The sequence below is a fragment of the Cynocephalus volans genome, chromosome 9 (genome assembly GCF_027409185.1).
Source record: "Cynocephalus volans isolate mCynVol1 chromosome 9, mCynVol1.pri, whole genome shotgun sequence".
Classification (NCBI taxonomy): domain Eukaryota; kingdom Metazoa; phylum Chordata; class Mammalia; order Dermoptera; family Cynocephalidae; genus Cynocephalus; species Cynocephalus volans.
Genome location: NC_084468.1, coordinates 98,146,772 through 98,164,799, shown reverse-complemented (window position 1 = coordinate 98,164,799; position 18,028 = coordinate 98,146,772). Strand labels below are relative to the sequence as shown.

The window sequence follows — 18,028 nt, the reverse complement described above, 5'->3', positions numbered from 1 at the left end:
AAAGGAAATAAACATGGACAAGCAATGCTAGCCACTGCCAAGTGTCCCTCCCTCAAGCCTTTAAGAAACAGAAACTTTTGGAGTGTACACTCTTGGCTCTTCCTCAATTTCCACAAGCCATTTTCCATGTTAAGTTCCATTATTTTTAACCAGTTGTCAGAGGGAGATAGAGATTAGTCTCTAATGTAGAACTAAAGGATTAAATTCTCTCATTATGGGTCATTCAGTAAATCAAGTCTGTCAGTCATCTTAAGTGAAACAGAGAAAGGTAGAACAATCTCCAGCACCTTGAATTTTAGCAATTGTTTCATTTTTTCTTTTAGTGTTATTAATGACACCTATTTATATAGTCCTTTGCAGTTTATAAAGCATTTTCATATCCTATTTGATTTAATTTTAAAGATTAGAGATTGGAAACTCCAATTCTGCTGATATAATTTTATATGAGTTTATTGGCATAATCAAACTGCATGTCTTATCTTCCATCTGCTCTAACATTCTTCAGCTGAAAGAAGATAACTCTGGCTGTCTCCATTCCTGGAAGAAACAATAAATGTTGATGATTAATGAACAAAATTGCAGCCCGGACAGGAATCTGCCTTACTTGCAGATGCACCCTTCCTTGTCCCTGCTTCCCTGCTTCCCTTCTCGGTTACACCTAACTCGGGGAGTTCAACAATGAACCCCTCCCGCAGAACCTCTTATCAGGTGGGGAGCAACAAGCAGCAATGTCATTTTACGGCCAGTGAAACTGACCTACAAACAAGTAACGCTTCTGAAGGCAAGGACAGAACCCAGACAAATGAGTGGCTTCCACTCATCTCCATCTACCAGAATGGGTGTGCAGTTTCCCAAACCGTGAAACAGGCCACCGTGACCTCAGTCAGGGCAAGTTTTGTCCTCCTTTCTCTATTCTCAAACCTTTTTTTCCTTGTATAGGGTCTCGCTCCTATCCCCCTTCTGACAATTACTGTGTTTAGGCTCCTGCGTACTTAGTTCATTCCAAACCTTCTCTCTGAGACAGAAATGTAGTATTTATTATTTTATTCACTCTAAGCCATAAAGGACTCTGGAGAGGTTGTTTCCCATTCCACCACGTGCCAGCCTTTACCTGTGGAACCCCAGGAGTGGAAGTCCCCGGACTGCTCGGGTGCAAGGCGAGGGAATCCTGGAGCAGGTTCAGATCCTGCCTCTGCTCTTGCTCGCCGCGCCACTTAACCACTCTCTGAGCCTCAGTTTACTCGTCTGTAAGGGGGACCTACTGTCCGGACGGTGGGGATTAGCTGAGATCCTGCATGCAGTGTACCTGGCTTGTTTGGCATCCTCGGAGCCCCGTAAAGCTTAGTTCAACTCCCCTCCTGCCTCCGCCCCCAGGGCAACACTCATTTGGGGGAATGCCGCCCTTTAATGTTTAAGTAATCAATTCCCTTCTTTTCAAAATCCCGCTCTCAAGTCACATGTTCTCCGGGAAGGCCACCTGATTGGTGCGATCTGCGTCCCTGCACTGCGCATCAATCCCGGTCAGAGAGCTCAGAAAGGCGCTGAAGGGCCTGGGCTTCTTACACGAAAGGGTATCCGCCGCCGCGGTCCCGGTGCGGGGACGGAAGGGGGCGGGCGGAGTCTGGGAACGTCCGGGCTTTGGCCGCGGGCTCTATAAAGGCGTGCGGCGGGAGGAGGCGCCGCGCGCGGGGGAGGAGTGGCGATCCGCGGTCTTCGAACCTTCATCTCGGTCGCGCTACGCCCTCCCGCAGGCTCGGCCCCGTCCCTCCCGGACTCCACTTCAGCTCACACCCGGCCCTCGGGGAGAGCAGCCGCAGGGCCCGCGAGCGCCTTCGCCGAGGCGGGGGCAGGGGGCGGTGACCGTCTCCCGACCTTCCGCCTGGTCGCCTCCATTAGCCTCTTTGTGAGCCGGGAAAACGAAGCTGCTCCGAGAAGTTCACGAACTCCAGCGCCCCAAGGTAACTGCCAGGCGGCGATCTGGGGGTGAGGTGGGGACTGACTCTTTTCTGTTTATTCCGCAAAGAGGGCAGCTTTGTCTGGCAGGTTTTAGGGGTGTCACATAGAAGTCACGACCCGCTGTTGCTGCGGTCTTGGCTCACAGGTAGACGCTCAAGATATACTGAGGAAAGGCTAGAAAAATTATAGACAGCACCATCCCAGGTTTATAGAATATGTGAATATAAATGAGGGGAGCACTGAAAGGAAATATTGGAGATGAGGTGCGTTTTCTTTGTACTTTTCTGTTCTCTGCAAGGTCTTTCTATCTAGAATGCTATTTATGCAGTGTGGCTCGCAGAGCAGTTGCGCGTGACCCCCCCCCCCGCCACCCCCACCGCCCCACACCCTCGTGTGCCGAGTGAGATCTTTCTGCAGGGCCTTGGGCTCCCTGGTGAGCCGAATTCCTCTGCTCAGGGTTCATTTAGACCTGCCTCCTTGCTCCTGTCTGATTTATTTGGAAAATGCCCTAATCCGTTGTTTTCTGGGACTTTACCAAGCTTTCACCTTGGGAGGAGTAATTTCCCAAACCCTCTGTAAACCAAAATCCACACTGAACCTCAGCGGATGTCCGCAGCCACCGAGAACTGGGACTGTGCACATCTGAGCTTTCCCAAGGTTTTTCTCCTACTCTGTTTGGTTTTCACCACTCCTTCTGCAAGACCTGTGGCCTTAGTAAATACTGATTCTGCTGAACGACGAAAGAATGCTACTTATGCACTGTGGCTCACAGCTCTGCTTAACAGAGTTCACAGATGTTTTCAAAGCCACGTTGCAGGGTGATAACCGTTCGGGGGTTTAGGTAGGAGGAGAACTTTGTCTTTTGCTGTACTTAAAGTTTCTCTCCCCTGCTATTAGCTCCGTGTTTGCTTTTTATAACGGAAAAAAGCCTTTGATAAAAACAGAAACTTCCTACTTGCAAACACCTAAAGACATACTCTCTCTTGATAATATCAATAGGGGGAACTTGGGGATGGGGATACCTTTTAGAGGAGTACCTTTACTAGCACATCATCCAGAACAAGCTCCATTGTTACAATCAACCTAATTTTTAAAAACAAACTGTTAAAGCATGAGAAACCTTGTTGGCATGCATGACCACCCAGGGGTGCCAAACTTGCTGCTGAAGTGCTTGGACATCTGGCTTCTTTTAGCAAAATTATTTCTGTATATTTTTTTGTTAATGACATCTGAAGGCCAAATACCCATCTGCAAGGTGAGGGTAGTATGTCTCTTCACTGGATTTTGCATGACCTTGGAGTTGAGGTAGTGCCCACGTGTGGCAGGCGGAGATGGTGGTTATGCATGTAATACCTTTACACATATCCATTCTTCTTTCCCTTGAGAGACATCAGAAGCTTTCCTCTGAATCTAACCCTTCTCTTCCCAGCTCTAAGACTCCCAGAGAAGTGTATACTTCCTGGTGTCCAGTACAGGAGAGGTTCTGACTCTCCTACTGACACTCAATGCAGTGCCCATACCTTCAGTATTATGCTTTCGCTGATAAAGATCCTAATAGCAGTTTGTTTTTATTTCTATATTTATTTCTAAATATATTTAGATAAATTATAAAATAAATTATATAAATATTATTTAATTATATTATAATTGTATATTTAGAAATAAATATAGAAATATGTAAATATCTAAATATCTAAACAAATATTTATTGTATTTCTATTGTAGTTCCTTTGTTAACAAATATTACTGTTTGTCACACATCAACAGTGTTTTTACAACTTGTTGATGTTAGATATCACAGAATTTACCACTTTCATTACTTTGCTAATCTCCCATTCCACTCAATTCCATAAAAATTAGATGGTTTGTGATTCTGTAAAGAAAATGTTTGTTAAATATTTGAATAGGCATGAAGTACACATGGTATATAATTCCAAAGGTAGAAAGTGTGTGTTGAAAAATAAGTCTCCTTCCTTCCCTGGGCCCCAGTTTTCCTCTCCAGAGGTAACCATTGTTATCACTAAATAAGCTCATTGTTCTGTTTCTGTGACAATATATGATGAACAGATTTTGAAAAGCTGTTTTGAGCACCTACACACCAGCGATTCTTTTTAATCCACTAATTTTATTATTTTAGTTATTTTTCTATTGACCATTCTGAAATGCTAGGGATTCAGGCCACTTTGTAGAGTTAACAAATGGATCGTTTCTAAGTTCCTTGATTTCAGTGACCATGATTTATTCAACTTTAGTGCTCCCCAAACAACCTGCCACAGTTACTAGTGGGTACTAGGTCCATGCTAATATTTATACACCCAGGCTTAAGAATAACTGATATTCACAGTAACCTGGTACTTCAGAGCCTGTTCCTCCTATGAGGTGGTATTAACGGAGTATTTCCCTCCCCACCACTGGATTCTAGCTTGGTGTCTTGCTGGTTTGTAGCACACACACTCCTATGGCCCCCTTCTCTGCAGGTGAAGTGCTAGTCTGTGAAGTAACTGGTAACCAGAGAGGCATTGTCTGTAATGGTTAAGAAAGGGAGCATTAGAGTTTGAATACTGCCTTTGACACTGGATTTGTGATCTGGTATATTTATTTCAACCCTCCGAGATCCAGCTCTGTGAAGTGGTGATTCATAGAGTTATTTTAAAGATTAGATAGTGGTAGGTGTAAAGGGCTTAGCATTGTGCCTGGCACGTGAGAGACATATGAGGGGTTTTCAAAAAGTTCATGGAAAGATTCATAATTACCTTTTAACTCCATTTTTCCATGAAGTTTTTGAAGTACCCTTGTATAGTAAGTAGTAGCCTTTTCTTTTGGGGTTTGCTGTCATATTATACTTTCATTCGACAGGTGAATGCATTTGTCAGCTCAAACTACGTTATGGTACAGTAACAGATGACTCAGAAATCTCAGTGGCTTACAGGAAGATGGGTTGATTTTCTTGCTGATATTATATGTATTTTATGTATGTCTTCAGCACTTTCCTCTGGGATGCAGGCTGAGCTGCTCCTTTTAGGAAATGATGTTGTGGCAAGAGAAAGAGGGAAAAGGCAGAGTTACAAATGGCTTTTAAAGCTTCTGCTTGGAAGCACCTTCACGGGTCACGTCTTTGTTTCATTGCTATGGTTGTTAGTGGAGTGGATTGTCATTCTAAAGGCTTAGAATCAGTAAGGATAGGCCTGGGAGGGGGAGGCAGCAAATATCTCACAGTAGTACAATCTACTTTGTTGGAGAGAGTCATAATTGTGGACCCAGAGGTTCATCAAACCCTGAGAACTGATTCACACTGATTCATAACCACTGGTTTATAATAGTTTTTACCTCTTGCAGTGGATGGTGCATCTGCCCTCGGTACCAGGCCTAAGAGCCTATATGGAGCAAACTCTTCTTGGTGGTGGATTTGCTCAAAAGACTGAATTATAAACTAATGAATTATATAAAGCATACAAAATCTGAGTATTACTTAAGGACTGTTTATATCCAGAATGTGGCATGGTTTTTAAGTCAGTTCTCCTTTTGGAACTATTATTGTCCAGAGTTCAAGAATGAACTAGAATGATTGCAGTGTATCCTAGACAAGGCTGGAGATCACCAATGGATTCTTGCTCTTCTTATTTAGGCTTTTTACTTGTTAACAGATAATTCTTTTCTTGTCAATTGTAAATTGCATCACCTCATGACTTGTTATAATTATCTCTTTGTAGCTGTCCACTTCTTGAATAATGAGACTTTATTATCAAATTAAAAAGTCTCTTCAAATCACAGTGTATGATGGATTAACCAGTTCGATCCATTATATGTTAATTCTTGTTGGCTTTGGTTTCATAGTAATTTTTACCACCCCTGGCCCAAGATTCTGAGGGTTGCTTTCACTTTTTCTGCTTATAGCTGGGCATGTGATGTCTGCTTGGGTAATGCAATATGATGTTAAGGATATCCAAAAAATCTATTACAAAAGTAAGTTTAAAATTAAATATGTATTTCCAAATCAATAAAAAAGAAACTTTGCTTAGCTATGTTATTTGTGAATAATTGAATAATTTAAGAGTTTGATTTTGAGTAGCATAACTTTTAAAACAGAAGAGTGTATTTTAAAAGTAAAAGTAAATAGCAGCAAACACAGAAAGGGAAAGGGAAGCATTACGGTTTTTTTTTTTTTTAAACCAGTATAATTTTGATACCAACATCTAATATAGATGGCATACAAAAAAACGGTAAAACTACAAATCAAAGCTTTCAGCTTTTCCCCATTCAGGATGATATTGGCAGTGGGTTTATCATACATGGCTTTTATTATGTTGAGAAACCTTCCCTCTATAACTATTTTGTTGAGAGTCTTTATTATGAAGTACTGTTGAATTTTGTCAGATGCTTTTTCTGCATCTATCGAGATGATCATATGGTTTTTCTTCTTCACTTTGTTGATGTGGTGTATCACATTTATTGATTTGTGTAAAAAAGAATGAAATTCTACCATTTGCAACAACATGGATAAGCCTGGAAAAAATTATCCTAAGTGAAACAGCCCAGGTATAGAAAGAGAAATACCACATGTTCTCACTTATAACTGGGAGCCGAATCCATAAATAAACAAATGAACAATAAAAAGAGACAGAAAGAAACAACAATCACAGTAATACATTGAACTTTTAGAAAACTAGAGGTGGAAAAGGGGAGGGGAGGGATAGAGGGAGGGGGGCTAATGAGGAATTGGTCAATGTACACAAAGAATGATTGCATATTGTAATGATGAATAAGCTAACTATACTGATCTAATCACCACACATTCTACATGATTATTGAAAATCAATGTTGTACCCCACATGTATGCATAATAAAAATAAATAAATGAATAAAAAATAAAAAGACTATTGATCCCAAAACCCCAAATCAGTATAAGCACATAGAGAGCAGTAGCACAAGCAAATGAGTCATTCAAGGACTGCAAGGAGCATTCAGCATCTGTTTATTGGTGTAGTTTATCACCACACTAGATTAAGGAATTCTATAAAGCTGTTAAAAAATGAAGTATATTCATGTGCATGGATATGAAAAAAGATCAATTGAAAAGTGCAAGGTCCAGAACTAAATACAGTATGTTCTGATTTGTGTAAGAAATTTTTTTCTCTTTCTGGAGAAACATGTATGTGAGTGCATGCATAGTTATATGCTGGTTGCCTCTAGAAGAGGAAGACAAAGGTTAGGGTTGGAGAAGAGACGTTTTTAATAATCCTTTTTTACTGTTTGATTTTTTAAGTTATGTGCATGTAATCATTTTAAATTATATTAGTTTTTAAATGACAGTTCCCTGCAAAATAACTTCATAAAATTTTAGTAACTAATTCTCCTATCCTGTTATACTACTTTAAATACTCCATTGATTGATTATCAGAGACATATGCAGTGAAGTGTAGGTGGAGGGTAACTTGAGCCATCTGCTCTAGAGGGATGTGGTTAACAGCAGTTAGACTGTGCTACTTGTGGTTAGTGACAGTTTGTCCATCCAGTCATTAGGAAACACTGACAAAAATAAATAATTCAGTACCAGTGCAGACTATGATATTTAGAACTACCTTGTAGAGACTTATTTTTTAAAATTATGTAATATCTAAATTTTAAAATTACAGAATGAAATAACCATTTAAAGCATTTACTATTTTTAATCATTTACCTACTAGAAATTTGAGTGAGGACATAAAGGATAAATGTTGAAATTATTTATTTATAACTTTAAAATTTATTAAACAGATTAAACAATTCATAATACATCTAATTATAATAGTTAAGAAACTATAGCTATTCTTTATGTGTATATCCTTTGAAGGTATTCAAACCAAAGGGATTCTTTATTTCCTGATTTTCTTTTTAAAGTACAGCTGTCATATTTTCTCTGAGCTCAAGTCACTCTATTTAAATGAGAAAGGAACTGAGGTTTCCTTATGCTTTAACGAAAATCACTTTATTGTCAATAACCATTCCTTGTTATTGTCCAGATTACATGTATGGCTATAGTCAAACTAGAAATGAATAAGTAAAGAGATAGTAAAAGGTTCTCAGAGATATGTGGTTCTCATAGGGCTGTAAGATTTTACATATCTACTAGTTAACTGAAAGTGTTCTGAAAGTCTAAATAAGTCACCTATCAGAAGATTTTCATCAAAATATCCGAACTGAAGTTCTCAGTGCTTTAAGTATAGGCATGAACTAACTTGGTGGTTTAATTGTTGCAGGTGGGTCTTCTGGTGCACATCATGTCCAGTTTCGATGATGCAGACACAGAAGAGACGGTAACTTGTCTCCATATGACTGTTTACCATCCTGCTCAGTTGCGAAATGGAATATTTCAATCAATAAAGTTTTGTAACCGAGAAAAACTCTCCTCCAGCGAAGTAGTGAAATTTGGCCGAAATTCCACCTGTCATTATACTTTTCAGGACAAACAGGTTTCCCGAGTTCAGTTTTCTCTGCAGCTGTTTAAGAAGTTTGGCAGCTCAGTTCTCTCTTTTGAAATTAAAAATATGAGTAAGAAGACCAGTCTGATTGTGGACAGTAGAGAGCTGGGCTACCTAAATAAAATGGACCTGCCATACAAGTGCATAGTGAGATTTGGTGAGTATCAGTTCCTGATGGAGAAAGAAGATGGAGAGTCATTGGAATTTTTTGAGACTCAATTTATTTTGTCTCCAAGATCACTCTTGGAAGAAAACAACTGGCCACCACATAAGCCCATACCTGAGTATGGCAGTTATTCATACTGTTCCACACAAAACACTTCTCCTATAGAAATGGATGAAAATGAATTGTGAACACAGAGGTCTAAGAGGAGAAACATGAAGGATGAAGAGCTTTGGAAACATTTAATAAACACTACTTATTAAGGGTTTATTAGTGTAGTATATTACAGTCATCTGCTATGCTGTCAGATTTGGGATTTGGTATCATTTTGAAGTCTGTAAATTATGTTAGTCATCAACTTAGTCACCTATTGTATTCCTGGGTCTATTTAGAATTATTTTAAGTGTACTTCTGTGAGTGTTAATGTATAAAAGATATCCTTTGTGATGAAATAATGTTCTCAAAATAACCTTATTATTTTTCTGCTTGATTTTCATCCTATGTTTTGTTTTCCTAAGGAACCATCTCTTGGTTTGGTCACATCGTTTCAAAGCAGCCATTTGTTTTTAAGGTCAAGGTTCAAGGCAAAATGTTACTGGCAATTGTGGCCTGCTAGTACTTGTAGTACCAGATTACTGGAATGCATTCTAGAGTTGTGTTTGTGCATCACTGTGGTTTTAACATGGACTTGAGAAATAATAACCTTTACTTGCTATAAAATCATAGTGTTTATTCCTAAGATGACAGTTCTCCTTGTCTATATTCAGCATCTAAAACCAGCATTTAAACATTTAAAAGAACTACTATGTTAAGTTTAAAATTATTACCAAATTTGAAGTTTGAGTTTTAAATACTATATACAATTTTTAAGTTTCATGAATTCAAATTTTTAACAGTATCCATGAACACAATAAAGTCAAGGTTTAATTCCCCAACCATTTTCTTTGAAACTCTTCCCAAGGACGGGAAAGAACTGTTCTTAGGCTACTCTATATCAGTAAATATATGTGAGCATTTATAATAAATGCTTAAATCTTTCTAAAATTTTAGCTTAAAAATGTCTTTATTTAAAAGATCCTTATTCAACTCATTTTAACTAGGTAGGTAGTGAATGTTAAATAAATAAATAAGAATGGTAACCATTCAGTTAAGTTAAATTCTAGTGTTACCAGGAAGTGAGGCTCTCTCTATAATTTTCTAGGTAAATGAAACTCTTCCTGCAATAAGAGGTCCATTTGGGGGGGGGGGGGGGGAGGAAGGTAATCATATTTCTTTAACAACCTTTCTACAATATTTTTTTTTATAAACTGTCCAGGCTCTTACCAAGAGAATGTAAACCCTATTAAACTTTTTCTTGACAGGTTTCCTGAGTTCAGTTTTTTCTGCAGCTGCTTAAAAAGTTTAGCAGCTCAGGGAATCTCTTTTGAAGTAAAAAATATGAGTAAGAAGACCAGACTGACTGTGGACAGTAGGGAGCTGGGCTACCTAAATAAAATGGACCTAGACTATAGAATGTGACATCCAGCACCTTTACCTCCACTCCCCAGCCTTGGGACTGTTCAGGCAGATTGAAATATTTGTCCCTATATAAAATGGCTGGAATGACTATTTAAGTTCCTATATCAAGTTTTCCTGCTTACTCCCTGTGGTAGGCAGATTAACGGCCCACCCAAACATGTCCAGATGTCCAGGTGCTATCTCCAGAACCTGTGAATATGTTGTTACATGGCAAAGAGAAATTAAGGCTGCAGATGGAATTAAGGTTGCTAATTGGTTGACCTTAAATTAGATGATTTTTGGATTACTTGGGTGGGCCCAATTAATCATAGGTCCTTAAAAGTGGAAGAGAGGCAGAACAAGATGTCAGAGTGATGAAATGTGACAAGGACTTGACCTGTTGTTGCTGCCTTCAAAGATGGAGGAAGGAGACCATGAGCCAAGAAATGCAGGCAGCCTCTTAAAGTTGAAAAACATGCATTGGACAACCAGAAGTTGGGAAAGGCAAAGAAACCTCCAGAAAGGAAGGAAGTCCTGAGTACACTTGATTTTAGTCCAGTGAGACCCGTGTTTGACTTCTAACCTACAGAACTTTTAAGATGATAAATTTGTGTAGTTATGAGCCACTAAATTGCAGTTATTTATTACAGCAGCAAATAGAAAACAATATAGTCTCCTTGACCTAAGGTGGTTTACTATCACTTCTTGCTACTGTCAATCAATTGCCTTTACTATACTATCTTTTTCTAGGATTACAGCTTCCTGTTTGATGTGGATTTACAAACTAGATCACTCAGCTTGTTAGAATTGTTTACAGTGTAAATACAGTAGTCTCATGGTAAAGGCTTTCTATGAGTAAAGTATTATATATTTTAATATGCACATACTGTCATATTTTGACTATTTTGGAAGACTTTTTCACTTTTGTTCCTTTTTTTTGAGGTCGATGGATGAATTAATAAATTAGTTTTTTAATTTTCATTTAATGTTTAGATAGAAAATTGTTTTCTTAACATACAAATGAAGGAAAACATCACAAACAGAATTTAAAGTCAATTGATAAGGAACAGATTTAACACACAAAGATTAATATCCTTAATGCATAAAGAACTCTTAAAGGGCCGGGCCGTGGCACACTGGGTAGAGTGCGGCGCTGGGAGCGCGGCGACGCTCCCGCCGCGGGTTCGGATCCTATATAGGAATGACCGGTGCACTCACTGGCTGAGTGCCCGTCACGAAAACAACAAAAGAAAAAAAAAAAAAAAAAGAACTCTTAAAAATGAATTTGAAAAGTCTTAACAAAAATTTGAAGGACATGAGCAGACAAGTCACACACACGAAAGAAACACATGTGGCTAATAAATACATTCTAAGAAGTTCTTGCAGGCAGGGGCAGGAGCCCACTCCTCAGGCTCAGGACCCTGGGCATGCTCTATTGCTTGTCTGGTTGTGGGTGGGGCCTACAAAGTTTTAGTATCAAGGAATTCATGTATCATTGTTAAGAAACCCAAACAATGTGTTAGGTGATATTTAGGGCCAGAAAAAACTCATGTTCATACAAAATAGTTAATGATTTCTCCTAATGTATATCCTGGAAACAGTTTTGTTCAACCTGAGAAATATTAACTTTAATTTTTTCTTTTTCTTTTCTTAAAAGATTGGCAAAAGAGAGAGCGGGTTGCTAAATACTAACTTATCTTTGTTCTCCAAAGAACACTTTCCATGGCCTGACTCTGATAGGTAACAAAGAAGCAATAGGTTAGTATTAGGATTGTTTTGATTACAAAGTATAGAATCTCTACCAGAGCCACCTACGTTGTTAGAGGGAAGCTGGAGTATCTCACAGAACCCAAGGATGGAATGCAGCAGACTCAGGCAGGAGTCAAATGCCTCTAGCTCTGCCCTTCAATGCGTATTGGCTCCATTCTCCATTTGTTCCTCACTCCACATGGTGGCGCATGGCTACCAACTTAGCTCCCAAGTTTTACATATTATTGATCACTCCCAATTCCAGTTCCAGGGAAGGGTCGGCTTGGGTCAGTTGTCCACCTCTATACCAATCAATTCTCAGGTAAGGTGGTCTCATTATATAATGGCTGCATGTGGACAGAAAAAGCATTTTCTCAAAAAATGGCCACAATGTGGTGGAGTGGGGGCAAACAAAAATACTGATGTTTGATACAAGGTACTACAGCTAAGTTGTGAAACTTTCAGTACACATCTTAAGGAATCATTTGTCACAGGAAATTGATTTTTCTTGGGCTCTTTAAGTAGAGGGGTGCATTAATCCCTGCCAGTGTTGATTCTACCTCTAAAATAAATGTGCTCTGCATTTCTATAGCCATTATAAACTCAAGCAACACCATGTCCCCTTGAGGGTAGTGTTCATCTACTCTTGCCCTCTTACAACCCATTCTCTATATAGCAATTACAGTAGTCTTTTGAAACTGTACATCCTGGCTTACAAAAAATGTCGGTGGCTTCCTTGTACACATCAAACAAAATTCATTCTTAACCATGGTGTAAGGGCTTGCATGAGATGGCTCCTAACTACCCCTACAATATCATCTCATACCACTCTTCCCCCTCACTCATGATGCTTCAGTCCCAGTGGTCTTTTTATTTGCAGAGCATGGTGGACTATTTCCCACCCCAGGAACTCTGTACTTGCCATTCCCTTTCCTTATAACATGCGTCACCAGGCTTTTTTTTACCTAATTGGTTCCTGCTCAATAATTAAGTCTTAGTTCAAATATCTCCTCACAGAGGATTTTCCTGACCTATCAAAAGTGGTCAACTGGCCCCAGATACCCTCTGTCCTATCGTCTTGTATATTTCCTGTGATCTGTGATTTTCTTACTCATATGTTTACTTATTATTGTGTCTCTCACCAGAATGGTAAGCAAAAGAGCAGGGACCTTGTATGTCTTTTTCTGCTATGTCCCTAACACCCTACCAGACACAGTAGAGTCTCCAATATTTGCTGAATAAATAAGTTATTTCTAGTGTTTTTTTAATAAGTAAAGCGAAAACTTAATATTATTTTTCCTAGCAGTTAAAACACATTTTTAAGTTTAGTTCCATCTTGCTTTCCTAATTCACTCCTTTTTGTCTTCGTATAAGGTTTAATAAAATAATTATAATTCAGAAGTTAGAATACTTGCATGTCTATGGAGTAAAACCAGTAATAATCAAATAATTTTTTACCTTTAAATGTAAAAATGTGTTTATTCACAATCCTTGAGAAGTTACCATTCCTTCAAAAAATTCTCTATGAACAAAAAGCCAACAAAAATTACAATAGTAGCTTATGCCAAACCAAAAATATACATCTGATGTATACAAACTTTACAAAGCATTAACACAGGCAATGTGAATATAGATTACCTTTAAATTATTTTCAATGACATAGCTACAAATTAAATCATGTAAAGACAAACATAAATAATAGCATTACCTAATGTATTATATTCACATATTTAAAGTGTCATATTTATTTCTATGAAATAAAAAAGGAGATAAAACTACAGATGTCATTGCCTAGCAGTTCAAATATTGAAAGGGCCACATGATTTTTTTTTAAGTACGGTAAGAACTTTAAGTTACTATTTATATCTGGACCTTCCTATATTTTTGAGAACATGCACTATTATAGTTGCAAAAAAAAAGAAAAGAAAAAACACCAAGGAAAAAACAAAAATAGTTTGCTTACTAAAATCATATTTGATCCTCAGCAAAATCAAGGAAAGCAATTAGAGAGTGTTTTATATCTCTGGCCTTTTATATTGATACGTAAACTTCAGGAAAAAGGAGAATTAATTGTCTATCATAAAATGCAGTTATACATATTGAAATACTTAGTTCCATCCTATTAAAGCACCTTGTACTACAAGGCAAAGGAAAGTTCAATAAAATTAATGGAGCCTTTCACACCAGAAAGGATTTTTATCCACTTTGAAATACCCGTATTACTTTTTTAGGCTTTCCTTTCTTAAATCATGCAGAGAACATATTCTTTATAAATTTTTTCTAAGCTCATTCCTTGGAAATATAGAATTTAAAAAAATAATGACACCTAAAAACTTAATGTCAATTAAGTTAAAGTCAATATAGTGGCATGTAAAATAAAGTGAAAAGCCTAAATATATATATATTTTCTTAAATATTATTTTTGATTATCATCAACTTGAAATGTCTAAACTCTGAAAGCTTATTTTTATTATATTATCCTTTGTTCAGACTGAATCAACATTATCATCTTAGGATATATAATAAGTATAGAGAGAAATTGATACTTGATTTCTGAATCACCTACTCAAATTAATTGTGCTTACTATTAGATAATAAAATTCAAAGAACTCATAGAAGTAAATAATGCTGCAAAAGGGAACACTACTGTAAATCTGAATCTGACAATCTCTTTATGCTCCTTTCACATCTGCTGAGAATTAACAAGAAAAAGCCTTAATATTTTCACAAATAGACAATGAAACAGACTTAATAAAGCATTTGAAGTAAAATGCTTTATTTTTTTAAGTGAAAATCTGCAATAGTAAACAGGAATGCTATAAAGAAAAGAACTAAATGTAACTGGTAACATGATAAAACTATTAAATTGGTCTTGAAAAGCAGAAGGCAGATGATGAAATTGCACTTAATTCTGAAGCAAATCAAATCTATCCTATCATTCTTACTCCTTTCTAATACAATACGCATTTACAACATGGTTTCTTACCTCCCCCTTACAAAACAATTTATACATTCTAGTTGGTTTTTAACATTTGGTCATAACTGATAAACAGGGTTACGCAATTTTACCCTATCTAGTCTGTTGGTCTGCATCAGATTGCTTTATGCCAGAATCAGACAGTTCTAATACAGGATTTACAAATCCAGAATACTCAGAATTGCCATTATCATCCATTTCAGCACTAACAAAATCATTCTCCCACTCTAGCCCATTGGAATCATCAGAGGCTGATGTAGGATTACTTGTAGACTTCTTGCTGCTATACTTAAGTGCTGCTCGGAGAATGTCTTCCTCTGTTTTGGAACGTTCTCTCATGGGAAGCATTCTATTCATTCCTATCATTTGAACAGAATTTTTAGAGACCTCAGTGAGGATAAAAAGTCATACTGTGTTGACTTTCCTTACTGGAAAGACTTCCCAGTTTAACAATACAGTTTTTATTTAACTATCAGAATTGATTTGTGAATTAACTTAAAGAGCCAGTTTCATGGAGAAATTCTTAAGGGAAATTGTTGGGGTCTAATCCTAAAGTATGCCTTAGATAAAAATAAATATTACTACTCACCAAAGGGCATTTTTGATGCAAAACTGATCATCTGATAAAATAAAATTTCTAACGAGCCATAAATAAAACAGAATGAATGAAGGATTTCAATTGCTATTAATCTCACATGGTCAAATCAGCGTGTCTGTTAAGGTCCTTTCCTACCCTGATGATAATATAATTTCCCAGAGAATGACAATCACTCTAATGATAATGATAACAACATATTCTTTTCCAGCACTTACTAGGTTGCAGTTAATGCTATACGCACTTTACATATGTTAACTGATTTAATCTTCAATAACTCTATGAAGTTAAATATAGTACTGCCATTTTTCCCATTCTACAGTTGAGGAAACTGAGGCAGACAGATAAATGATTTGAGTAAGGTCATGCAGGAAATTATTCTAGGTCTAATTCTGAACAGAAAGTAACTGGTAAAGTGAAAGTGTCAAAATCTTAGAAGGAAAAAACAATGTTATTTTATTGTCAGAAGGAAAGGAGAGAGGACAGAAATGTGAATTTGTAAGTATAGAATCAACTTTGGTAACAGAATTAAAATCCAAGATTGGCAAAGAGATTTATAACAATATCCGTAGACATGTTCAATAATTTCGTTTTCTGACCTTAAAGAATTAGATCCCACAGTACCAAAAAAACCCTTAAATCTGCATCACAGTTGTCTGCTACTCCTGAAAAATCACAAAGACTCAACCCAGTAAAGCGAGTTATTTTTATAGACAAGATAAAAATATGAGCTGCATACTAATATTATTTTGTGGATTTGTATCTGGTGGATTTGTTTCTGTGGATTTCTGTCTAAAGAAAGCTGGATTGTACATCAACCTAGAAGCAGATTTCTATCTAGTGGGCTCCGTTCTCTACCTGGTCTAGTTTAATAATTCCATGAATAACTTGAATAATTACCTAGAAAGTCGTATTATCTACAAATCTGGCAGTGTGGATGACAGAACCAGTAATTAACAGATCTGAAAGGCTTTAGTTCAAATTGAATGAGATGCTAAAATCATAATAAATTTAAAGTCTGATGATTGTAATACATTAAGTATGTAATGTATATACCACTATGTAATAACATTAAGTACGGGATCAGGGAAATGGTGTTCAGCTGAGAAGATGTAACGAAGTGAGAAGATGTAACAAAGCAATCATTGAAGTTCCCCGTGTATCTGTCTCTTTGTTGATAAAACAAATGGCTTCACTAGAGGATATCTAAAGTCCATTCTCCATCTCAATATTCTATAAAATATTTAATGCTTACTATTTTTCTTAAAGTTCTGTATTCTATAATTAAGTCTCCATTTTTAGATTGCTTATTTCTTAAAATAAAAACCTGGGCCTTATTCAATGAAATAGCTTTTTTAAAAAAATAAACATTTCAGATACAATTTTGAGTACTTGATATATGCCACACCCTTTACAGGGTGTTTTATATATATTATTAAATCCTAGCAACATTCATCCATTAATTTGTTCAAATATTTATTGATTGTCTATTATGTGTCAGGCATTTTTAGACCCTAAATATACAACAGTGAAAAATTATTAAGTTTAATATTCCCTTTTTATGATGAACAAACCATGGTTTAGAGAGATTAAGTAATCTACCTAAAGTACTACAGCTCTGAAGACATAAGAAAATTCAAACTCATATATGAGTTTTTGTTCTATCAAAAATGCTACTAATTAAATTATTAATTTATAATGAATTAAATGTTAATTCATTTTTGCCATTAGATTGCCCACAAGGGGGCAGTAATCCTTCATATTAAGTAATAGGGCTGGTTTACAAAACCCTTAAAGTACAAAATTAACATTTTCTAAATCTCAAGAAACATTAAAAATGAGGCAACTTTCCAAACTGTTCATCAACAAATGATAATCACTAATACAATTAACAGGCTAAGAAATTTTTATATGATTTTTCAAGGTTTTGCATTTATTTAAGTTTAAATCAAGTAAAATACCAAGGTAGATTTGTATAAATCAAAACATATTAAATTTTTAAGGTAAAATTGAGAATTATAAAATACCTTCTTCATCTTCCCATTCTAGATCTAAGGATGTGCTGTCATCATTTCCACTAGTTGATTTAGTTTTGGTCATTAAATCACAACTGCTTTCTGTATTTGGTGTTAAAACTGTGGCATCTGATGAGAGTCCTAGAATATATATTAAATACAATTAAAAGTCTGTACTCTTTTACCATAACAGCCATTTTCTTTTGCAACAAATGGCTCTCTCCTAATGTTACTATTCCTTTAACTTCATAAGAAAGAATTCTTGAAATCATTACATTGATAAGTTTCTGTTAGGAATAGTATAAGAGCTTTTTTTCCTTTCTCTTTCTTTTTTTGCCATGTAAGCATAGCAATCACGCAAATTTAAATAAATTAAAAACATCTCAAATATGACAAATTCTAGGTAATGTTAACTAACAGTCAATTACAAAGGGGGACAAAGATCAAACAAACAAAAAAGGTAAACCAAATAAAAAGTAGCCTGTACTTTCAAAAGGAACTACTACTACTATGCTTCCACTACTGGGAAGCATAGGAGTTTTGACTTCTGAAACCTGAAGAAATATTTTAATCTTATAAATCAATTTGTAATAAGTAAAATAAGTACACTTTTGTATC

The 18,028-nt window shown here is 36.5% G+C and overlaps 2 protein-coding genes across 2 annotated transcripts in view; one reads left to right on the top strand and one right to left on the bottom strand.

Annotated features, from left to right (window-relative positions):
- The first annotated feature begins 1,701 nt into the window (after positions 1-1,701).
- TIFA (TRAF interacting protein with forkhead associated domain) lies at positions 1,702-9,368 on the top strand. The gene is made up of 2 exons (XM_063108686.1): positions 1,702-1,958; positions 8,193-9,368. Exon 2 carries the CDS (start codon positions 8,214-8,216, stop codon positions 8,766-8,768), a length of 555 nt encoding a protein of 184 aa, XP_062964756.1. The 5' UTR covers positions 1,702-1,958; positions 8,193-8,213; the 3' UTR covers positions 8,769-9,368.
- A 5,302-nt stretch (positions 9,369-14,670) lies between these two features.
- The window catches only part of AP1AR (adaptor related protein complex 1 associated regulatory protein), a 33,685-nt gene continuing 30,327 nt past the window's right edge, over positions 14,671-18,028 (bottom strand). Inside the window, exons 9-10 of the mRNA XM_063108369.1 lie at positions 17,423-17,551; positions 14,671-15,159 (exon numbers count right to left, since the gene is read on the bottom strand). Of these exons, the coding sequence (XP_062964439.1) occupies positions 14,894-15,159; positions 17,423-17,551 (395 nt within the window). The 3' untranslated portion in view covers positions 14,671-14,893. The remainder of the gene's footprint in view (positions 15,160-17,422; positions 17,552-18,028) is intronic.

Bases quoted from the DNA above. Each gene is read 5' to 3' on its own strand.
- TIFA (XM_063108686.1), top strand. From the start codon at position 8,214: ATGTCCAGTTTCGATGATGCAGACACAGAAGAGACGGTAACTTGTCTC.